General features: G+C 43.3%; 1 protein-coding gene and 1 pseudogene across 2 annotated transcripts in view; both read left to right on the plus strand.

The window, feature by feature from the left end:
- Window positions 1-24,818, plus strand: part of KIAA1549L (KIAA1549 like) — a 272,564-nt gene that overhangs the window by 224,545 nt on the left and 23,201 nt on the right. For both annotated transcript variants that reach the window (XM_063095748.1, XM_063095749.1), the window contains exons 15-16: window positions 2,799-3,016; window positions 9,405-9,534. In XM_063095748.1, coding sequence (XP_062951818.1) covers window positions 2,799-3,016; window positions 9,405-9,534 — 348 coding nt within the window. The remainder of the gene's footprint in view (window positions 1-2,798; window positions 3,017-9,404; window positions 9,535-24,818) is intronic.
- Window positions 18,717-21,355, plus strand: LOC134375034 (cytochrome c oxidase subunit NDUFA4-like; annotated as a pseudogene).

Genomic DNA, 24,818 nt, shown 5'->3' on the forward strand with positions numbered 1-24,818 from the left:
GCCACAGCAGAATGAATCAGGACACAAGTCACCCATCACGAGTTCGTGGGGTACTTTTTTCAGAGCATTTTCTACTGTCATTAGAAAGCCCAAAGGAAACTTTTTAAAAACTGTGGTTATGAAGAGAATCATCAGAAGTTCTACTCCCCTCACACACACACACAGCCTCTGCCTTTCTTGATAACACTCCTACACTGTCCATTATGGGGTGTTGTTTGTAGTGGGGATGGGAAGGGCTTGAATTGAGAGGGAACTGGTGAAGATATTGTCATATGGACAGGGATGTGGCCCTCTATATAAGCTCTGAAATGGCATTTATTTGAGTTGTCCTTTGGGCAAGCTTGAAACATGCCATTGGCTGCTTCCAGGAGGATATCAATGGACATAATGATGTTAATCAACTTTTGTAAGAGTCTGAAAAAAAATACATAACCTATGCCGGAGAGTGATGATTTCATCAAAGAAAATTAGATAGATAGATAGATAGATAGGTAGATAGGGGAAGTTTAGAGGGAGAGCAAGAAGTCAGGTAAAAATGATCTGCCATCCCTCCATCTTCTGCAGCAGAATGGTCAGTGGGCTGAAGATGTTTATGAACCTTTAAGAACATGCATATGGAACCTGCTTGTGAATTACACATGTGCACAAGCACATGCACACACACATACACTCTTATGTTTTCTCTGTGCAATAACAGGTTACTGTCTTTCAACACCTGTCTGTCAGGTTGGTTGTTCATTTCATCTGTTTATACCCTGCTATTGTTACTGCAACAGGTGGGAGATTTTTAAAGTTTTCAAGTCTTTTTCCCACCACACCTCAAGGAACATGCCTCAGCCCTGTGCAACTGGGTGTCGTAAATGTGCATCAAGGGCTTATCCTTATCCACCATCCAGGCCACTTATAAAAGCATTTTACAGACCTGATTCAGGAAGCTCCTCTTGTTTTCTGGGCAGGAAGACTGAGCTGACCTGAAGATGTGATGGGTTGAGATCTATCAGTTTTTTAAAATGACTGGTCGTAGACTTAGCACTTCTGTTCCAACCTCCTCATTTTTTAGACAAAAAAACTGAAGCCTGAGGGGTCGAGTGGCTTGCTCAAAGTCACACTGCAGGTTATGGTGACAGCCATGACGCTCAGATCCCTGGACTCCCTGTCCAGTGCTCCTTCCCTCTCTTTGACTTACTACAGCTCCTCAGTGAAAAACAGCGTTGTGCTGAAGAGAGTACGGACTCTCAAGCCAAGCTGCAAGGGTTTGAATCCCAGCTCTTCTACTTACTATCTGGGTGGCCTTAGGGAGGTTAGTTAATTTCCCCATGCCTCAGCATCTCCATTCATAATATAGGGCTGCTATGAGGCTCAACTTGGTTAATACATGCAAAGCACTTAGAACAGTGCCTAGCACACAGTAAGCACTTTATTATTATCATCAATTAGACAACCAGTGAGGAGGGAATCATTGATCATGTACTTTACACCCTTTGGCTCTGTAATTTGAAAACCTGATGTCTTCTCAAAACCAATCACAGCCACTGAATCTTTCCTTGAGCTCAATTCTGCCACCAGACAAGCAAGCCCAGCGATGAGAAGCCTCTGGGGTTGACACTAATGCACTGATAACTGCTCCTGATTAGGGCCCTCTGCCCAGTATGGACCCACATAATGCTGTCATGCCTGGATCTTTTCATCCCAGCTTAATGATATGAATGTCATAGAGACAGATTCCAAATCTGGGATAGATTAAACTTACTGCTCCCCTTTCCTCCCAGGCCTATTGCCCTGTCACAGAAGGAGAACGGATGAGCATTTTCTTTGTCCAAAAATGGATCCTTGCTACATTTTCATAGTTAAAGGAATGGACCTTGCTGGCATTTGGGTTGGGAGAGAGCCCCTGAACTGTTCTCTCTAATTTGCTGCTTTGTGGAGCTTGATGCAGATTGTTTATAATTTTCTTTTCTTATGGGTGACTGGCTTAAGTTTAAATTTTCCTGTTATGATATACAGGAAATTCTTTTAAAAGTTATTTTAAAAAAAACAACAGCAACATAGAAAGTTTGGAAATGTGGGTGTAACATACTCATCATTTGTTATTTATTTAGCATAGTCGTGTACTTGTATCTTTAACAGGTCAGAAATTACGTTAGCCCTGCTCCTGTCTGAAAGATCAGACTGACTCTGCCCTATAGAGCAGGACCTGGTTGGCATTAGTAGCTGTAGAAGGCTTCAAAATTACCTATCTCTCAAGAAAGACATAGATTTATAAAAATATGGTCTCATATGCAGGTTGATAGTGTGGAAAGGCCTTGGAAGCAGCGTGTCTGCTTCCCCTTCCTACCCCATTCGTCTCAACTCAGCCTCTTCAGGAGCTGGTTATCTTATCCAGCTGGGCACCAGCTAAATGGCCGGGAGAGGCCATTGGGTTCCTCAGGGCTGGAGCTGGAGTCAGGGCACCGAGAACTAGCTGGGCTGCCAAGTCAGAGGCTCTCACACAGAGGAACCAAAAGACTGTAGGCAGAACTAAGGCCAATGCCACAGAACTAAGAGCATAGAGTCAGGCCTAGGCTTGAGCAGAGTTGGGACAGACTAGGGGGAAGGAGGCCCTGCTGGAAACTCTCCACACTATGTGTGTGGCCCACTGTTGTAGGCTGGGCTTGGAAGGACACAGCTGGGTCCAGCTGGCTTAAAGGGCCAGAGGTGAAGCCTAGGATGGCTTTTCTAGGAGTTATGACCTAGTGAAAGTCTCTCACCTGTCAGCCGTGCTAGGCCAGGTGTGGGCCTAAGACCCTCTCTCCCCTCAGGTGAATAAAGCCCTGAAGCAGAAGTCAGACATCGAGCACTATCGGAACAAGCTACGCCTCAAGGCCAAAAGGAAGGGATATTACGACTTCCCCCCAGTGGAGGTGAACAAGGGTCTGACCGACAGAAAAAAGATGTATGAGAAATCCCAAAAGGAAATAGAGCATGTTTTGGATCCAGACCCAGAACTGTGTGCTCCATTCGCCGAGTCTCAAAACAGGTGCAGTCTCTGAGGGATTCTCTAAACGTGGCTGTCTCGTGGGTGGGATGAGGGCAGAGGAGGCCTTGGCAATATAGTGCGGGGCCCTTGATCTGGTTCCTTAGGTCTGTGATCTTTGCAGGCCACTGATCTGATCATGCTGGTCTGTGCAAGCAGGTGCTCCATAATGAGTCTGGAAGAGAATAAAATTAAAGCCATTTAAAAAAATACTTGGGCAAACAACCATAATTGTCCTTTAGCTTAATGATATTTTCAACCCAGTAGTTGTTTCAGAGCTGGGTGAAGATATAATTATCATCTTCCTAGTTATGCAACTTCCAGACCAAGGGACATTGTATTTTTCAATTATTTTAGTGTCTCTTGCATAAGAAAAGCAAATTTTATGCCTCACCTTTGCATTCAGCCTCAGTACTTACTGCACAGCTACTCAGAACTCCATGCTGGTTTATCTATTCATTCACAGATTTGCTCATTTTTTCAACATTTATTGTCACCCGCTATGTAGTAGGCGCCATTCAAGATGCTGAATGTTGTCATGGTCACGTGTGCTTTTTCTCATTCATTCATTCATTCATTCAATTCCTTCAACATTTTATGGTGAACAAGATAGCCCGATTGCTGCTCTTGAACTTAAGGTCTGATGGGAGAGAAAGATGATCACGCCAAAAGTTTGCTAATCACAAGTGTGATGGGTGTTTGAGTGGGAGTTGCTATAATAGTCTGAAAGTGGAGCCTGGCCTAGTGAGGAAGGGCTAGGCCAGGTGATCTGAATTGGCATCTGTCTCAGTCTGTTTTGTGCTGCTATAACAGAATACCTGAGACTGGGTAATTTATAAGGACAGAAATATATTTTCTCAGTCCTGGATGCTGGGAAGTCCAAGATCAAGGCACTGGCATCTTGCATGGGTCTTCTTGCTGCATCACCACATGGTGGAAGGTGGAAGGGCAAAGAGGGCAAGTGGGGGCCAAACTCACCTTTTTATAATGGCATTAATCCCACCCATGAGGTTGGAGGCTTCATGGCCCTATCACCTTCCAAGGGTCTCACCTCCTAACACCATCACAATGGCAACCAAATTTCAACATGAGTTTGGGAGGGAAGTATTCAAACCATAGCAGCATCCTTCTGAGCTTTGTTGCTCACTAAGCAGAGTGACCTCACATACTAGAAGAAGAGGTGGAAGTTAACAGAGCCAAGCATGTCCACCCTTCTTCCTTTCCTACCTACCCAGCGTTTTTGTGATTTGAGACCACCTCCTTTCAATACACATTCTCCTTGGTGACTGCCCCTGGCTTTGAGCATGCTGCTACTCCAGCCTGCCACAGAGCCATGGCAGATGCATTCTCCACAGACTGGGAGCAGTAGGGCAGTTCCTGGCCTTAGAGGGTATTTATTAAAAGCAAAAATGACTATGTGACAGGCTTGGATCAAACCATGAAATCACACTAGGGGGTGGGGCTAAATCTCATGAATTGAACCAGCATACTTTATTTTCGATAAAGAAAAGAGAGAATTCTAAACCAGTGTTTAATTTGCCATGCTTCTGATTAGGCTTGGTTGGTATGACCAGCTATTGATATAAAATCATACCATGACAGAATTCACAATGCATGTATCACCATGTTAATAACTGTAAAAAAAAAAAGAGAGAAGAAAATATATGGATTTTATAGGGAGGCCAATGGCATTTTTAGCTTCTATTTTGCACTTTGGGACTTTTTACTTCAGTGGGCTTTTATAGACTGGGGTGAGAGCTGTTTTTTTGCAGTTTCCTGCTGACACTCAGGGAAAACGAGTCAAAGATCATGTACAAATACAAGGAACTTAGCTTGGAAGTTATTTAAGAAATAAAATTTTCAGTTAAGGCTTTTTTTTTTTTTTATGAAAGAGAACGAACAAAGAATGAGCAAAACTTGTTTCTGGAGAGATGCATCTCCATTGCCTGGCATAGATTCAGGTCAGATTCTTAAGGCCCTTTGATGGCCTGCTGGTGCTGTGCATATGTAGTTAATTCTCAGTAAACGTCTGCTGAAGAAATGATTTCATGATTCTAAAGCAAAAAAAAAAAATTAAAAATTTGTTTTTGAATACTTAAGGGGAAAAGATGGATAGCCACAAACTGGGTGATCTGGGATTAGGAATGGAGATAGGATCAGCAAGAGATGGGGATGGGAGGGAAAGACTAACAGAAAAACAAGAGGGACAGAATCTCGGTAAGCTCAGCGGTGTTATTCTTGACACACTCTGCTGTGGACTCCAGAGGCTGCCTGCTGTTTACCTGTCATCACAGGTTGGGGTTATCTGTTAATTGCTATTCACAGTACCCCTCTCTAGAGCTTCTGCTCTTGGTGGCCTAACCACAGCAGGCCACAAGAGAGGGAGTTATTTTGTAGTCCAGAGGTAGCATCAGTAATCAGAATTTTACTCTAAGACCTAAATTAAATCCAATTTTAAAAAGTGTGGATTCCAAATGTTGATTCATCACTAAATCTTTTAAAATAGTTTTCACAGCTCTTTTTTTAAAAATTAGGACACCCCATTTTTATGTTATAAATTCCTATCCAGAGAGACAAAGTATGTACTAGAATTGAGGCAGACGCTGTCAGCAAACCCTGGCTAGCCCCTCAGCTCCCTCTGCACAGGCAGAAGCATTCTACTTACTACAGGCATCTATGACTCTACCTTTTCTCAGCAGCCACCAACCAGAAGTGTCAGGTAGTTAATGCATCATGTAGCATCCTCCGTTGATGACAGATGGGAATTGGTGGATAAATACCTCCGGCAAGGAAACTCCGAGGTGTAAGCTACACTGTTGTAATAACCATGTTTTCTAGTTTCTGTATTTGATGATTTGACATCTGGGGCCTTGCTGACCCCAGAGAAACTGCCTCTCCCAGAGCTACCCAATTCCTAGTTATAGTAAAGGACTCACTGCAGACACACCTTTCATATGCAGACCAACCAATCCAGAGCCCATACCCCATCCGCCTCCTTTATAGAGCTCTCACATGCTGGGACACTGTCCTCCTGCCCTAATCACCCCAGGGCAGGTGCCAGGTAACTAGAGACATCTCTTATGCCCCAGAACCTGCCAAAATGTTCAAACTGTCCAATGCTAAGCCTGCTAACCATGCCTTGCCCATTCCTTCCCACAGAAACTACATACAATCAAGTCTTTTGTCCACTGTTTCTCCTCATTCCCTCTGACTCCTTACTGACCCTGGTGTTTCCTCGTGCAAGCTCCCTGTGGCATGGCCTGTCCCCTCCCCTTGGGATCTGTGAGTAGAACAAGCTGTCTTTTCAATGGCAGTCATCTCCTGATTTGTTGGCCTTACCATACCCAAGTAATATTAAAACCTACATTTAAAAACAACTGTCTCCCACACTTCTTCAGTGAGTTTGAGCCCCTATTGCCCAAAACTCTAATCTTCTCCTTATCATACTCTTTACTGGATTCCTTCCCTCCTCTGTCTCATTTCCCCACTCCCCAGCTGGTGCTTTCTGGAACCACTTCTCAAATAAACCACTTGCACTCAAATCACTGTATAGAGCCTGCTGCTGGGGAACCCAGCCTAAAGCAATAACATATAAAAACAAAGTTGCTGTGGTGGCAGCTGGGCCTCTTCCTCATTTTCAGTGGTTCCAGGCCATCTGTGCAGAACCCCGGGGTTCCATAGAACACAATTTGAAAATTACTTTCTTAAACCGTACTGGGATTTAAAAGGCCCTAAAAATCCAAGTAAAACTTATTATTATCCACCCAGCAAGATTTTTAGAGGTAAAACAACTTACTTCTCAAGTTTGCACATTTAAAAATTTATTAACTTTTAAAAAATATACCAAAATACCAACAACAGATGAATGCACCAAGTGGAACTCTATTTGATTAAAATAAGTACTTTCTCTACCTGAGGGCCTAATTTCTTTCTGAGTGGATGCTCACACATCAGGCATCTATTGGTGGTCTGGTCAATTGAGATCCATGTTAAACAGCAGCCTTTGAGCTGTGTATGGTAATAGAATGTTGCCTCTCTAGTGTCTAAGCGTTTACCCACATTCATCGTTCCTGAAAGCGCTTACACAATCTCACTAGTGTATTTCTGATACTTAACAAAATAACCTACTTAAATGTCAATTGCTAATCCTAGTATTTACTCTGCCACCACCCTTATTAGTAAATCTTTTCTAAATGGGCTAATTGGCAATCTCAAGACAGTTGTGCAGTCTGCTTTTTCAAAAAATGATTTGTAATTAGGTCAAGGATGAGAATTCTTTGGGGTCTGCCTTAGAGTGTGAATCACTCAGAGTAGATTCTGTTTTACATGCTTACTGAGACTGTGCTCCCTTCCTCTAGTTGCAGATAACTATAGGGCACAGTTATAATATTAGGTTGTAAGCCCCTGTATTAGTCAGGATCTTTTTGGTTGCAAATGATGGAAACCCAGCACTAACTGGTTAAAAAAGGGGAATGTGTTACTGAGCACTATGGAAAGGCCAAAGCTTCAGCATAACTGGATCTAGGGGGTCATACAAGGTCTCTGATATTTGATCTTGCTCTCTCTTCACTCTTTGCTGGCCCCATTTTCAGGCAGGCTCTTACCTCATGGTGGCAAACTGGCTGCCCACAACTCCAAGCTTCTATCCTCTCTTAGAAACCTCCATGCCAAGTGAATGCCCTTTTCCTAGTGTCCTAGCAAAAGCCCTGAGACTCAGTCTCATTGGATCAACTTAGATGATGTGGTCATGGGGATGTGACTCTGTGATTGGTCCAGCCTGAGTCACATGCCTAACCCTGGTGGAAAGGTAGCCCCCAATGAATGTCATGATGCTCTTACCAAAAGAAGGTTATCGCCAGGCAAGCAAAGACCACAGATGCTCTCTAAACAGGTATCAGCTCCTCATAGTAAAGGAGTAGATCTCATAGCGTCTGCTTTATTCCTAAGCCTAAATGCAAGGGTAATACTTTGCCTTGGAGTTCTAATGTCTGTTCTAGACTTTGTGTGACAGTTTTGACTAACTTGTTGCGTGTTCATGAAGAAGTATATATGCCTGCCCGGTTTCTGGCTTCCCACGTGGTCACAGAGAATAAATAATGCAACCTCTTCACCTTCAACCCGTGGATAGCTAGAATCCTAGAAGCCAGACATAAAATAGGTAGTGTCTGAGGAGTTCACTGAAGATAGATGGTGTGGAAATGCAAAGTATTTACAGAGAGACTTGTTGTTGGATGAAAGGGAAGTTTTATCTCTTCATCACTTTGCAGGATGAGTTGAAAATCACTTGTCTTCTTTGGGCCTCACTCCGCACTGGTAAAAGTTGCCTTTTGCAGAAGAAAAGCAGAGCCACAATTCTTACTATATTGCTGTCTCTTTCCCATGCCTCAAAAAGATTCTTCTAGTGACAAATGGAAACAAGACAGTGGTGACAAATACATGAATTTTTTAGAGAGGTAGTTGAATCGAGCCTCTGAACTTACTACTCCTTGGGCCTGAAATGCTCCGTGCCCAGATCAGCATGTGGTTGGCTTCATTTAGGACTCAGCTGAAATGTCACCTCCCCAGAGAGGCCTTCCCTGACCATCCTATCTGAAGCCATCCCCCATCCTAGTCACCTTCTGTTACAGCTCCTTGTTTTTGTGATAGCACTTATCAGTCTGAAATTATCCTGTTAATTGTCTGTCTCCCTTATGAGGCTGTAAGCTCTGAGAGAGCAGGGGCCATGTGTGTCTTGTTCATCATGGATGTTCATCATCTTCCACAGTGCCTAGTACATAGTTGGCACTCAGGAAAGGAAGGAAAGAAGGATGGATGGGTGGATGGATGGGTGGATGGATGGATGGATGGATGGGCCCCAAATTACCTCTAGGTTTTTGGCTTCTTAGCCCAGAAGAGAATCCACTGTGGTAATGGTAGAAATCTATCAACAGTCACAGTATTAAGCATCCCACTAGCTACTGGGTTTATTAACACATCATCAAATCCTGCATGTGAAATCAGAGAGATTAGAAGAGACAGTAGGCTGCTGAGTCAACAAGGTCAGCAGAGGCAAGCTCATTCTGCCAGTGTTAGCTGTCCTAGAGAGGTGAGGGAGAACCCCTGGCCTTACCATTAGCAGAATTTTAGATGAGGTTGCATGTTGCAATTGATTGTATTACCTAGTTTCCATATGAAAGAACATTTACAATTCAGCCAAATGGTTACAGCATCTGGAAAAAATCTTTATTCCAATCTTTCTACAGCCCCTTATGGCTGGGGAGCAAATACCATAAATTCTGAGATTCGTGAGGCAAATCTAAACCCTTCATTGGTTGCCTGTAGTTTGGATCAGTGGAGAATTCCATCTGTCAGGGTATTTGCTGCATCATAACAGTTGTTGAATTTTCTTCAGGCAACAGATGAAGAACTCTGTCTACCGAAGCCGGCAGTCTCTGAACAGCCCAAGTCCAGGGGAAACCGAGATGGACCTCCTGGTGACTCGGGAGCGACCCCGGCGTGGAATTCGTAACAGTGGATACGACGTAAGTCTCTGGTGGGTGGGGGTGAATACAAGCTTTGCTTTACCTTTCAGCAAAGGGGATAGAACATCCCATAATGTTTCAGTTTACTACATATTTGTGGAATTTTAAAATGCACTAAAATGTTTGCTATTTTTTATCACCTATTTTGCAAAGTAAGACTACTTGGAATGTGTCATGGTAACATTATTGCTAAAAGGATCATGATTTCTAAACTGTACCATTTTATGAATAGTACATTACTGACCAAACTCAGTGGAGATTCTAAATGTCCTGAATGTTTTCCTCTCTGTTCTTAGAAACGCAGTAGGAACCATGGACATGGGTTAGAATTCATTTGAACACGGGCTTCTTTTAATCCATAGCAATGTTGAGAAGTTGGATTTGTTCCTGGTTTCGTAACTCCTCAATGTGCCATGGAAACAATGAGATGTCCTACGGAGCGATTGGATGATTTCATGCGACAAAGCATGTGCTTATGTTCCATGATGTGTCCAAACTGCAAAAATTCTTTTAATGCCATCGGAATTCCTCAGATGACAAGTTTCAATTAGGTGTCCCCCGTCAAGTTGTACACATCCTGTAAATGGTCCTGGCACCCAGGAGCTCACGTGAATGATATTATGCCAAGATGTTCAATAACGTTTCACCCTGCCCCAGAATTTCTGTTGGTCTTGAGTATGTTCTTAGGTTTTGTGGAAAATGTTTTTTCCCCATTCCCATAAAACATTTCTCTAATTACAAATAAAAATTTTTCTATAACAGGAGTTATAATTCAAGTATATCTGGCCAAACTTTTGTTATAATTTGAGAAGTTCTAGTTTGAAAATGACACTTGATTTCTTAAATATATCATGCTAACTTGAAGGCAAGAATATTTTCCCCCTCAAGATTGATTATTGTCTGCCACAAAAGTTTAAGATGAGATTTTTTTAACGGTCCATTTAAAGACAGAGATATTCTACCTAATTTGAATTTCTAATTACCTTCCTTACATTTAAACTTGATGTTTGTGTTTCTAGTGATAGCCTTATCTTTTGTTTCTTTTTCATTTTTCATAAAATGGTTTGATAGCTTAGGTTTATGAAATTCCAGATGCTTTGGGCAAATCTCTTTGTCTGCTGGATTAAATTATCCAATGTTAATTTTTCTCCTTGTAAAAAATATTTCTTATACCAAATTCATTCACTACTTTGATAATCAACCTGCAATTAAAGACTGGGTCTTTGAAGTTTCCAGTTATTTCCTCTCTACCAACAGTGAACATTCTTCCTGGATGCTTGTTTAGTTTGGGAAACTTTTTCTTCTGCTTAAGCGCCTGAGATACGAGAGGATTCTTAATTTATTTCAAGATTGGTATTAATAGGTTTCTTGTGAGATTCTAGGCACAGGCTCTTTTACAGTTGTGAAAAAATGGGCCAGAGGTTTCCCTATTAATCTTAAAAAGAGAACATTGAAAATTTTTTAACCACAATGGCATGATTTGTAGTACTCATTTAATACCTTTGGAATGTTGTGTTAGTAAATTACCTAGAACAAAAAGAGGTGAGAGAGAATTTTGAAAAGAAGATTGCTCACCCCTCACTGACATGTGTAAGTATTCCAAGCACAGATTATTTTAGGGAGGCTGCTTCATCCTAATAGACTTTTTTTATTGTTCTTTTAAAAACTTAAATCATGTGAAAAGTAGCTAACATTTATTGATTACACACTATAGTCTTTTTATGTGTATTATCTAATTGAATTTGCACAGTTACCATTCAGGTAGATGCTTCCATTATGCCCATTTTATGGATGAGGAAACTGAGGCACAGAGGAGTTACATAACTTGCCTGCACAGCTCTAGAGCCCATCCCCTTAACCATATGCATTATGGCTTTTCTATACATCCCTCCTCACTATACATCTTTCCTTACATAACATGAAATATGTCCTACATTTCTGAACCTCTGGAAGAGGCCAGATGTGAGGTCTTACAAGGATTCTTACATGGATAAGTCGCACAAACAAAAAATGGACCAGCAAATAAAGTAGAAAAGAAGAGAGCTGTAGTTTTTTGGTTGTTTTTTTTTTTTTTTTTAAAGATAACGGGTAAGGGGATCTCAACCCTTGACTTGGTATCGTCAGCACCACGCTCTCCCAAGTGAGCCACGGGCCGGCCCCTGAGAGTTGTAGTTTCAAACAATGCGTTCACTTTCTAAGTTCTTGGTTTTCCAAAAATACTAAGGAACTCCTGGCAAAAGAATCGACTAGCCCAGCAGTGAGCTGGTTATTCAGTCAGAAACATGTCATTCTTCCTACTGAGTCTGGGGATCTTGAAACCAGGCCAAAATACCTGGTCATTTCTGCCAGGTTAAGGAAACTTGACATGGTAGAAATAAAAACAATGGGAAATTGATTTAATTTTGGATTTTTCAAAAGTTGACTACTTTAGAGTCCCAAAGGAGAAGCCTGCATGTAAAAATAAATGAATAAATACATAAGCAAACACACACATGCTACACAGGCAAATCTTAGCCCCAGGATTGATGGCAGCCTGATTGTTCCAAAAAGTTCCCACAGAGCAAGAGATCTTAGGGCCTGCAGAAGAGAGACTCTTAGCTTCAAGGGGTTTGGGATCACCATGTTCTGCAGCAACAGTTCTTAACCTCTTGGTCACCGTACCAGCTAAGGGATGCAGTACACTCCTGGTGGTAACTACAGCTCACTTGGTAGTAATTTTCTAGGAGGACGAGCCCTCCTTAAGAATGCATTATTTTAAAAAGATGCCCCAAAGCAGCCACTCCTAAAAGGCTAGACCATATCTTTAAACTAACCTTGGCATTGTAATTAATTCCTTCCAATGCATAAAGTAGATAGAAAAGGAAATGTCAGCCTAATATGTAAAAACAAAAATACCTCTATTTCAAAGTATTTTTGAAATGTTATTTTCTAAATGAAAGTCAGGTACAAAATAATTCAGTGAGGAAAAGAAAAGAAAATGCCCTAAACATGATTCTCAGGCAGAATAAAAACCCAAGAGATTTTCCCTTTATCAGCCAAATGATTTATCCCAGTCTATGGGTTATGATGAATCAGCCTTGCTTCCAAAGGGCAAGTAATAATCAAATCATTCCCCGGGGGGAAAAAAATGCACCTCTTCAGCCTTGATCTGTTTTTGGAGTTTAAAAATTTATAGCAGGAATGGAGTCAGCTATGTGCCTTGGCTACAAAGGAGATTCTGAAATGGATTGTTTGAATTGTAACTTTGAAAATGAATGCTAACTTCTCAGAAATAGAGACCTTTGTGAGCTACTTCCTGTACGTTTCTATCCCGCACCTTGTCTAAAGTTGCACACAGTGGAGGTACTTTATCGGTGTTCCTGGCAGACAATGGGCTTAGACCCCAAAATGTGGGCAGTGGATTGGAAAGTGTTGAGAAGGGCCATTGATCTGCTGATGCATCTCAGAAGAGATCGTGTTGAAGGCTCTGCTGTAGCAAACACAGGCTTCAGCTCTCATTCCAGAGGCATTATTTGGTATATTTTGAAATGTCATCAAAACCCAGATGATTTTACAACTGAGAAGTATATGTAAATCTACAAAAAGGGATATCAAGCAAGGTCCAGCGGCAGAAAACAGAAAATGTCCATCAATTTTAAACAGACGAAAAATGACAATGAAGAATTAGGTGCTCACAAAAGCATCAGAGGGCTGGAGGAGTGTCCTAGGAGAGACTCTTAGAACAAAACCACGGGGTCGGCCCCGAGGAAGGTCTGCTGCCTCTGCTCTCAGCAGGAAGGTGGGGAAACGGCTGCCCTGGAACTGCAGCGGTTAAGGAAATGTAGCCATGGCATGATCCAGGAATGAGAGAGCCCTGGGGCTTGACTACTCAGCTTCCAGTAGCAGCAGCCAGGGCAGCAGGAAGATGGGCCCTGCCTCATTTCCTCTGTGCAAACTGCACACTACTACATCCAGTTGACAGAGGCTAAGTCTCATCCACGGCCGCAGCCTCACGGAAGGGGGGGGGGGGGTTGGATGGTAGCCGTTCAGCCTCGACACTACAGGAACATCACAAAGAGGTGGCCGTGTACCTGTTTGCCACCTCCACCACAGGTACCAGGTAAAAGCGAGATGACAGGAGAATTGCCAGGCAGGGCAACACTTGGAAAGCAGGTGGGGCCATTAGTGGAGAATAGCAGCAAAGGGGAAAAAGGACTCATGGCTCAGCTCAGTCCCCGGCAGCCTGCTGAAGGCCTGGGTGCACTGTATTGTATATAATGGGGTGTTTATCTTGCTGGCCTCTCTTTGCTGACAATGCAGCCAGCTCTCTTTGTTACAGGTGAGCAACGGTTACTGGAAGGAAGCCAAGGAATGAAAACAGTTGTTTTGATGGGTTCCACTTGCAGGGAAATAATATATGATCCGGAAAGTCCCTGACTGCCTGCAATAGCTTGTAGCAAGTCTGGGGCCTTCTAGGTAAACTTGTAATCCTGTTATTAATGGACGCCACGCCCAGCCCCACGTTCTGCAGCTTTGGCATTATAGTCAGAGACCAAGGCAAAGCACAGGGATGCCCAAGAGTTCCGGTTAAGGGTGCAACCAGTGCTTGGCTTCATTGGGAAACAAAAGATTGGATTTGGGGGCCGACCCTGTGGCTCACTCGGGAGAGTGCGGCGCTGGGGGCGCAGCGGCGCTGGGAGCAACGAGGCCGAGGCCGCGGGTTTGGATCCTATATAGGGATGGCCGGTGCGCTCACTGGCTGAGCGCGATGCGGGCGACACTGTGCCAAGGGTTGCAATCCCCTTTCCGGTCACAAAAAAAAAAAAAAAAAAAAGATTGGATTTGGGGATTTTTGTCCTTTATTCTAGAAGCAACCTGCTTATTGCCCCCCTGAACTAGGTGCTCTTATATATACCCCACTACAATTCCCACCTTAGCATGTCACCTAGAACTTTCCTACATAGTCCCCCAGCTCAGCCTTTAATTTGTCTCCTACCTCTGCTAGCTAATTTAAGCTATAATAGCCATGATTTGATATGTGATCTTAAGTTAATTTATAGTACAGTATTTTAACAGATACTTCTAATCCAAGGGAGATATTTGATCATGGGAAATCGTGCTCCCTGGGAGAACACGAGGCAAAGAGGTTAAGGTGTTTGGTGGTGAAGGGGGCCTTTAGGTAAAGTCTAGATCTTACCAGGCTGGTGGATGCCCAGCCTGTAACCCCACAGAGATGGAGGCCTCTTGGCAAATGGGGAGTGGGAGGCGGGGTTCTTGTTGACAGGTTTGGGAGGGAGCAGGAGGGGTTTCAGGATGGCCTAGTGACCTTACTCAGATCCAGGATTCCCCTGCAGGCCTAGGACTTCCCTCCTATCCAGGCATCTTCTACTAGGCTGGAAACAAACAGCTTCCCTTCTGTTAGGAGACAAGTGCTATCAGCCTGCTCATTCTCTCTGATCCCCTGTGCTCTGGATCCTGCTGCTCCTACTCTTGCTGCCTGCGTACCCATCCCTGACTCTGAGACCTCTTAGTCTCTTGACCTAGGGTAGCTGCTATTGCAGGCCAGGGTCCCCAACATGCTCTTGGGATGAACACCTGTTGGGGAAGGGAAGGAGGCAGGATTGGGCACAGTTAGAGGTGGGGCTAGGGTATAGACACTATAAGGTCTCAGCTGATCCTACAGGGAGCTCTGAAGCTCAGAGGGCACTGCAGAGTTGTCCTAAGTTTGGGTGAAGCAGCAGGGCTTTTGTGCTCTAGTATGGACCATCATTGGGCATCCTTGGGTGAGGCTTCTCTCTTTAGCCAAGGGCAATCCCTAGTGAGAGCTGGCATCTGAGGCTGGCACCTGGCAGTGTTCCCAGCAGCTGGGGAAATCAATCCTCTAGTCCTGAGCAGCACAACACGGAACCCACTAGTTCCTTCCAATCCTATGTGCTCCTTGGCCCACCTGTGGCCCCCAAGCCCCTGCAGAGGCCAGTGAACAAGTGAGAACACCCCTTGGGAGTTGCTATCCCTCTCATTTCCTCTAGCAAACATTTACTGAGTGCAAAAAAATCATTGCAGTGTATGTGCATTTAACGTATGCAAATGCAGCAATATGGGCTCTGAAAGAAAAAGGGAAAAATCATTTAAATAATGTTAAAAATTAGCTTTTACATACATTCTGTTCATATTGTACATTGCAGATGATATCTTTCTTTTTCCCTGTTATTCTATAAGGTTGTACACACAGGGCCACCTATGCATGCTACATGGACGATTTAGGAATTTTCAAGGGTTTTGCTCTGTAATTTTCACCTTCTCTGCTGGCCTTAGCACTAAGCCCTGCATGGAGGCCACATACCTATCTGTGTGGGGCTCTGTGGAGAAGGGAAAGATGTATTAACTGTAGCGCATGTCCCAGGTGATTACAGACTAGTGGAGGAGAAAGGTAGAGGTGCAGGCGACGTGCTGTGGCAATGAACTTGGGTGGAGGAGGGTACCCTCCTGAAGGCCTGTTCCTTCCTGTCTGTCCCTCAGCTGCTGCCTGGCCCAGTCCCCATCACTCACCCCTGCTAAAGCTGCCAAACAGCCACCGGGGGAATACTTCTAAAACACACAGGCTTGTCTAGATTAGAATCCTCCAGTAGCTCCCCACAGCCTTGGGAATGGGACTCAAACCCCAAGGTCCCGGCTCAGGACTTATCTGCTCTGGCTGGCCCAGGCATGCCCTTAACCACCCCCTTGGCTCCAGCCCAAGCACCCCTTCCCAACTTGCCACGTGGGTTCATATCTCCACATTTCTGCACGCACTCGTCACTCTGCTGGGAACATCCCTTCCTTTCTGCTTCATCCAGGCTGAGTCTTCTCAACCTCCTCACTGTTGGCATTTGTAGAGTTCTTTGTATGGAGGACTGTCCTGTGCATTGCAGGGTGGTCAGCTGCATTCCTGGCCTCTGCCCACGAAGTGCTGGTAGTGCCTCCCCATTGTGACAATCAAGAACATCTCCAGACATTGCCAAATGTTTTCTGTGAGGCAAGCCTGTCCCCAATTGAGAACCACTCACTTAGGCAAGACTGTCAGAACTTGGTTCAAAATTATCTCCCCAGAATCCTTTCCTAGCCCCCATGCCTATGGGTCTGACTTAGATGCCTGTCCTTTGTGTTCCAGTAGCACCTAGTACCCACCCCAATGGTATCTCTTACCCCTGGCCTCCATTTGTTGATTTACTTGTATTATTTCCAGGGCCGAGCCCGTGGCGCACTTGGTAGAGTGCTGCGCTGGCAGCGCGGCGACGCTCCCGCCGCGGGTTCGGATCCTATATAGGACTGACCGGTGCACTCACTGGCTGAGTGCCGGTCACGAAAAAACGACAAAAAAAAAAAAAAAAAAAAAAATACTTGTATTATTTCCCATTTGACTCCTCAAGGGCAGGAATCGTGTTTCATTCATCCTTGAAACCGCAGCATGCGGAATAGGAACTGGGACGTGGGAGATGCAGCATCTCTATTTGTTGGGCAAGTGAATAAAATAAGTGGGTCAATCAGAGGAGGTGACCCTGCACTGAAACTTGGAAAAATAGGACACATTTATAGCTCTGAGCCATATAAACATTTCATTTGACTATCAAAATTGTAGGCAGATGTACATTTCTGTTTGGAGTTCAGTCTGAAAGGTGGTTATCAGTTAGGATGCTTGGCCTAAAAGTAACAGAAAACCCAACCCAACACACACGTCTTACAACATCAAAGGCATGTGTTGGTTGCAGGAAATCCAAGCATGGTTTGCTTGAGCTTCCAGTCCTTTCCTCTGCAGTGCTGAGCTCCCTCATGCACTGGCTTTGTTCATAGCTTGGCCCTGTCTGGTAGGAAATGGCTGCAGCAGCCCCAGGCCTCACGTCTACATCCTGCATTGACCAGCATGAGAGAATTTCTCTTTTCCCAACTTCAAGACAAGGTTTATGGGTTTTACTCTGAGCCACCATAGGTCCGGTGCCCACCCTGTATCAATCACTGCAGCAATAGGGGACAAGGAGGGGGTTATGCTGATTGATTTAACCCGGTCAGGCCTCAACAAATGAGCTGGGGTGGGCTTGGTCCCACCCAGACCCCCTGGCTGGGACACAAGGAGAGAAGAGGATGGATGCTGAGGCCATTGCAGCACCCTCTGTTGAGGGACACTGTGGCCCAGCATATTCCTCTGCATCACTCTTCCCTCCATCCTCAGCCTCCCCTCTCTGGCTGGCCCTCCATCAAGGGGAAGACCAGCACAGTGTTGTGCCAGTGGCTACTATTCACTGGGCTCAGAAGTGCAGGCTACAGTCAGAGGTTCGTGTTTCGAAGGCAGATAGAGTGACAAAGAGGGATTTGTGTATCTGTTTGACTTTTTCAAGAGCTGAAGCGGAGAGAGTGCAGATCTGACTCATGGGATCTACGCTCTCGGTCTCCTTGCCACCTGCAGTGCCAGCTCACCAGAAGATGAGAAAAAGCAGGTGATGACTCACCTTAATAGCAAAAGGCAAATCAGCTTCCCAGGAAGGAAAGCCATTCCTGCACGTTTACTTTCAGGTTGATTCCTTTTTAAAAGGTCTTTTTGATTAGTTGACTGTGGCTTATAGATTGTTCTCAAAGTTCACGAGCAGTACCGTGTGTTGGCTGTGCTCAGTGCCTCTGGAGGTAGGCTCCTTACTAGCTGCATGAACTTGGGCTAGTTACTTTATCTGTGCTTTAGTTTTTCCATCTGTAAAATGGGGATACAAATGGTACCTACCTTATAAGGTTGTTGTGAGAATTAAATGAGTTAATACAAGTAAAGCATATAGAAAACAGGTAGTGAATGTTAACTATTACCGTCCTGCCTAACAGATTCCATGAGGGAGAGAGCAATACTCTTTTTTCTGTTTCTCTTCCACTCAGCACTATAGACATCTCAAAACTGCTCTGAATTGTATCACACAAAGAAAGGACTGTACTCCCCACGGGGTGCCTATCTCCATCGTGATGGGACTGGAGATGGGCTTTGTGAAGGGTACTTGAGGTCTTTCCCCCATGGCCCCAGCACAAGGCCACACTTCCAAAGTTGACATCTAAGGTCACGCTTTCCCAAACACCAGGTGGACCAGGGGTTGTAACTCAAGGCAGGCGGGATCTTGTGACTTGCTCCGTAATTGAATGTCCACTACTCTGTGGAGGGCAGCAGGTTATAGGGGGAGAAGGACAGTGGGATGGAGCTGCCTCCGAGACGCCTGCCCCAGAATGAAGATGCTTTGCTTCGGGAGCAGCGAGATGCTGAGAACATCGAAGCCCCTTCCTTCGTCCTTGACTGCTCCTCTCCATGGTCAGTGTAATTACTGGTCACTCATTAGAAGATGGAAAAAACAAAAGGAGGGTGTCCCTCTTTGCTTCGATGTGTATGAGAGACCTCATAATGTCTTTTTGACTCTCCTGAAGCACAGAAACAATGTGCTGTCCTCATAATCCCATAGCCTTGGAGTGATTATGGGTCATTATTAGAAGGCCATCCAAATGAAACTTGAAATTTTGGTAATATTTTTAAATTTTTTCATTTGCACACCTTTGCAAAAAAGAAGTCATTAAACAATCATTTTGAACCCTTCTACCTGTTCCGATCTCACTTTACTGTTAGAAAAACTTTTGAGAGGTAGCCTCAGTAGGAATCTCTGTAGAAAGCTGCTGCAAAGGTCTCTCTACTCCTGTACCATGGTAGTCTTCTCCCCATGTGGTGAAGTGAGAAATCCCCCAAATCTGGTTTCCAGAAGCAACTTTCTAAATATGTCTCTGCTCCCTCACTGACAGGCTACACTTGTGATGGGGCTGTGATAGCTAGAGCAGGAACTAAATGGAGAGAAGCAACACTATTTTGTGTGGCCCAAAGGACCTTGATTGGTGAAAAGAAAAATGGACATGGAGCCAGATCAATTTCCTCATGGCCAAATGGCCTAGAAATTTTTCTTGCCGAAACCCTCACTTGGTCTTTGGGCCCTTGCCATGAAGTTGCAGGATTTATTAAGAATCTGTTCTGTTTGCAGAATGGAGCTATGATTGGCACTGAGCTGAAAATCAGGGCTTGTGACAAATTTTGGAGAGGGTCTTCCAATTCTTGTGCTCCAGAAATGGAGCACAGTACAACTTCTCAGGGTCAGGCAAAGTGATAATGTACATTCTGTGTGTCCTGCACCGTATGGCCATGAAAGACATCTAGCCACTTTGGGGCTCATAACTCAAGACATTCTGGAATAAATGGCCTCAAGAGCCCTTCATTCTTCCTCTTCAACTCCATTGTAGTTAAGACTGTCTAATTTATGTTAGACACATGGAAATGCCTTTCTCTGTTGAAGACTTTTGAGCAGAAATCTCCCAGGATTTTAAGACTAATTTCTACTTATTCATTCAACGAGTGTTTATTAATGTCCTACTGTGTGCCATTCTCTGATGCAGCAGGAAGCATGACAAAGTCCCTGACCTCATGGAGCATATATTCCAGGAGGGGAAACACACAATAAACACCCATGTGCACAGATGTACAGCACAGTGCCAGAAATGCTGTGGAGCAACATACAGCAGAGCAAGGCAATAAATAGAGACGAATGGGAGCTGCTCTTAATAGCTTGGCCAGGGAGGGCTCTCTGGGGAGGTGACTTTTGAGCAGAGAGCTGAAATGCTGGCTCCCATGGGAAGAACATTCCAGGCAGAAGGAACAGCATGCAGAAAGACCCAGAGGAGGATGCATGTGTGCAGAGACCCATGTAGCAGTTTCTCTTCTTGCTAAAGGGTCTCAGCTTTGAGACCCTTTTCTTCACCCCCACATCTCGTCTATCAGCAAGGCCTGTCAGTTCTCTTCCAAGATGTATCTTGAAGTCATCCACATCTGTGTCCACAATAACTCTAATCCAAGCCCCTGCCATCTCTTCTTGCTGGATTCCTGCAAACACCTCCTAACTGAACTCCCGTGAATTCCAATAGCATTTCTCCCCTGCTTAAAATTCTTGAAGAGTTTTGCATTGCCCTTTGAAAACAGTCCAACCTTCTTACCATGGCCTTTAAGACCCTGCATGATCTGGCCCCTGCCTGCCTCTCTAGTCCCATCTGCTGAAAATTGGGGCTTCAGCCACTGGGCCCACGTATTGGCTTGCTGGGGCACAGACTGGGTGGCTTAAACAACAGAAATTTATTTTCTCCCAATGTTGGAGGCCAGAAGTCCTAGATCAAGGTATTGGCAGGGTGGGTTCCTTCTGAGAACCATGAGGGAAAGACTTGTTCCAGGCCTCTCTCCTTGGTTTATAGATGGTCATCTTTTCCTTCTGTCTTTACATTATCTTCCCTCTCTACATGTCTGTCTCCTAATTTCCTCTTCTTAGGACATTAGCCATTATGGTTTAGGGCCCACTCTAATGACCTAATTTTCACTTAAGTACCTCTGCTCTGTAAAGACCCTATCTCCAAATACAGTTACATTCTGAGATACTGGGGGCTAGGATTTCAACATATGAATTTTGCAGGGGCACAGTTCATCACATAACCATTCTTCTTGGTTAGTCTCGGGCCTGGCAGGTTTGTTCTTGTTTCCTTTCGGATCGGAAGCCTCTGCTGCAAACACCCTCCGCCAGATCATTGGTCAGGCCAAGAAGCATCTGAACTTGATCCCCTTCTTCATGTTTATTGGAGCTGGAGGTACTGGAGCAGCACTGTACGTCTTGCGTCTGGCATTGTCCAATCCAGATGTCAGTCGGGACAGAAAGAATAAACCAGAACCCTGGAACTAACTGGGTCCCAATGATCAGTACAAGTTCTACTCAGTGAATGTGGATACAGCAAACTGAAGAAAGAAGGTCTAGACTTCTAAATGATATGTTTAACTATAAAGCTACTTACAATGAAGGTCTTCCACAAGCCACCCACACAATTTTCCACTTACCAGGAAATGTTTCTCCTCTAAATGCATGAAATTATGCTGATGTATTTTTTTGGAAGATTACACTGATCAATAAATATCTGAAACTTGGAAAACAAACAAACAACCCCCCCCCCCCCCAAACCCAGTTCTTCCTCTTTCTTAAATACTACAAGCTCTTTCCCAGCTAAGGGCTTTTCTATAAGCTTTCCCATGATTGTCATCTGGCCCACCTCTTCTTCTCCTTCAGGTCTCCAAGAAATGCCACCTCCTCAGGGTAGCCCTCCTTGACCATCCCTGTCAAATTAGCTATGTTACTGCAAATATTTCATTTATTTTATTATTGCAAAATTGATATATAGTAAAATGTACAGATCGTTAGTGTTCAATTTGATGAGCTTTGACAAATGTGTATAACCTTGTAACCATGTGCCTAATCAAAATAAAATGTTTTTCCACCCCCAGAACATGTCCTCCCCCCTCCTTTCAGTTAGTCTGCACACACGTACCCCAACAGTCAACCACTTTTCTGATATCCACCATCATTGTTTGCCTGTTCTTGAATGTCATATAAATAGAATTATTCAGTATAACTCAAAGTGTCTGACTTTTTTCACTCAAGGTTCATCTGTGTTGTTGCATGTATCAGTGGTTTGCTCTTTTTTGTAAAAATGTAACACTATTTTTTAAATGTGTCATCCTATTGTTGAATATTTGGGTTGTTTCTAGTTTGGAGCTATTATGAAAAATCATCTGCTATAAACATTTTCATGCAAGTATTTTGTGAACTGTGTTTTCATCTATCTTGGATAAATGTGTAAGAGTGGATTTTGTGGGTTGTAAGGTTTAACTGTGTTTAACTTTTTAAGAAAGTACATTTAGATTTACAAAGTATGTGTACTATTTTCTCTCCTACCAGCAGGATGACAATTCTAATTCTGCCCTTCAATCTCATCAGCATTTGTTACTAATCTTTTTAGTTTTATCCATTCCACTGAATGTGAAATGATGTAATTTTCCTAATTACTAATGATGTTGAGCACCTTTCCATGTGTTTATTGGATATTTATGTATCTACTTTTGTTGAGGTATCTTTTAAAGCCTTTTGTCCAGTTTTTATATTGGGTTGTATGTTTTATTGTTATTCAATTGTAGGAATTATTTATATATTATGAGATACAAATCCTAATATTTTCTCTTAGTGGATAGCTTGTCTTTTCATTAGTTGTCTGATTAAAAAAAAAAAAAAAACTAGTTTTTAATTTTGATGAAGATTTAGGGCTACAGAATGTGCCCAAGGATCAGACAATCAGACCAAGTTGTGTTGGAGTATTTTCCAGAAAGAAGATACTGGGGGTTCCCAGCAAGGCTGTAATTTCCTTCAAGATTATTTCCATGGGTGTTTCAAAGAATAGCTGAAGTCATATGGATACTTAGCCTCTGTGTGGGCCATCCAAGATGTGTGAAACTGGTTTGATCTTTTGAAAACAACATTGCAAGAACTGCAGATGCTTGCTTTGTCCTGTGGGAACCATAAAGTGCAGGCCTGGGCCCCATGTGTTCAGGTGTGGAGAAGGAATGAATGGCTTCAGTTTCTTCTAAATACTGTGACCTTTGCTGCTGAGTTATGGTGTACCCTAACTGTCCAAAATCCTAACTTCATCCATATTCTGTGATGCAGTAATTCTACTGGTAGAAATTTAACCAAAGGATAAATTCACAGTTCTATGCAATGTTTTAATCACAATGATACTTATTCTAGCTTTGTTTATATAGTAAGATATTGGGAAACCATATACAATAGAGGACTATTAAATATAGTCTGAAAACTCCATATATTAGAATACTGTGAAATCATTTAAAGTTATTCCCTATAAATACACATATTTATTAACATAGACATTTGTTCGTAATACTGTTGGATAAAAAAGATTTCAAAATATTATATATATTATAATCCTGTTTTTTAAAAAATTTATATATGTGTGTATATGCATATATGAGTTTGTGTGTATTCCGTTTACAAAATTATGACCCAGACAACTCGGTCTGAGAGAGTATCTAAGTCAAAAGAAGTATGCCAGCACAAGTAATTTTAAAATACCTCTACTCTTTACTCATATTTTTCATACATGTGAAGGCAAATACATCGTGCCCAGAAATACTTTTTAAATGTTCTTAATTCCACTCCCATTCTCATGCCATGGCTGTTTCCGCACCTCTCTAGAAAATGCCACTGAAAAGTCCTGCAGCCAACACCTCTTCTGCCTCTCATTGCCCGCCTCCACTTCCTAGTCTCCATCACACGTACACACACGGGCACACACACACAGACATCTGTATCTGTGTGGCAAAGGTGGGCCTTCCTAGCAGGGGAGGAGGGGAGAAACTGACCCGGGCCAAGCCGCATTCTCTGTAGTGACCTGGGGGGTGGGGGAGTTGCTGGAGTAAGGGGGAAGGTGTTGGCCACGCTCCAACATTCCTAATCTTCATCCTAGTTCATATGCATGGAAAACATCTGGAAAGGACATGCACGAAGGTCAAAATGTTAACAGTAGTTATTTCTGGTGGTAGGATTAGAGTGGATCTTAATTTTCTTCCTTTTGATTATCTGTGTTTCCTAATCTCCTACCATGAACAGACATTCCTTGATTAATTTTTTTAGAATTTTTATTGAAGTATATCTTGATTAATTTATAAAAATAGATCTTAAAAAAAAAAAGTCCCCGGGTGCTTTTCAAGAGTATGAGGTTGGAGAAGCAAATATGGTACATTCCAAGTTAAAGTGGTTTAAAAATATATTCTCTGTCCCAGATACAGCCCCCGACATTGTACCCAAGCCAACCATCAGCCAACACTGGGAGGGAGGTTTGTCTTTGTTCCTGTCTCCCCCCTTTTTGTAAAATAAAAGCAAAAGGCATTTTTAGAAATGTGCAAGTAGGAAGAGCTTAGGGCAAATTAAGCCAGTAGACATGGAGTGCTTTGTCTTAAAATGGGTACAACTGTATAGCCTGACATATTGTGGTAACACACGTGGAAAACCCATCACAGGACTGGCACATCATAGGTCCTCCGGTAGATTTGACCTCCTCCTATGTTAAGCTCTTTTGTTTAGCAGACAGTTAACTGGATTCAGCTCTGGGTGAGGCCCTGGATAGGGGGCTGTGAATATGATAATCAATAAGACACTGACCCAACCCTAAAGAAGCTCCCAGACTATGGGAAGAGGCAGATAACAACAGTAATAATAGTGGCTAACATTTATTAAATGCTTATGTGCCAGCTACTCTTCTAAGTGCTTTATATTTAGGTATTGATGCTTTTCATCCTTATAGCAATCTATGAGGCAATCAATAATCATTTTATCTTCTGTCCTCCTGGTCACAGAAGCCTGTTGTCCCTCTGCCAGAGCTAA

This window comes from Cynocephalus volans, chromosome 4 (genome assembly GCF_027409185.1).
Source record: "Cynocephalus volans isolate mCynVol1 chromosome 4, mCynVol1.pri, whole genome shotgun sequence".
Classification (NCBI taxonomy): domain Eukaryota; kingdom Metazoa; phylum Chordata; class Mammalia; order Dermoptera; family Cynocephalidae; genus Cynocephalus; species Cynocephalus volans.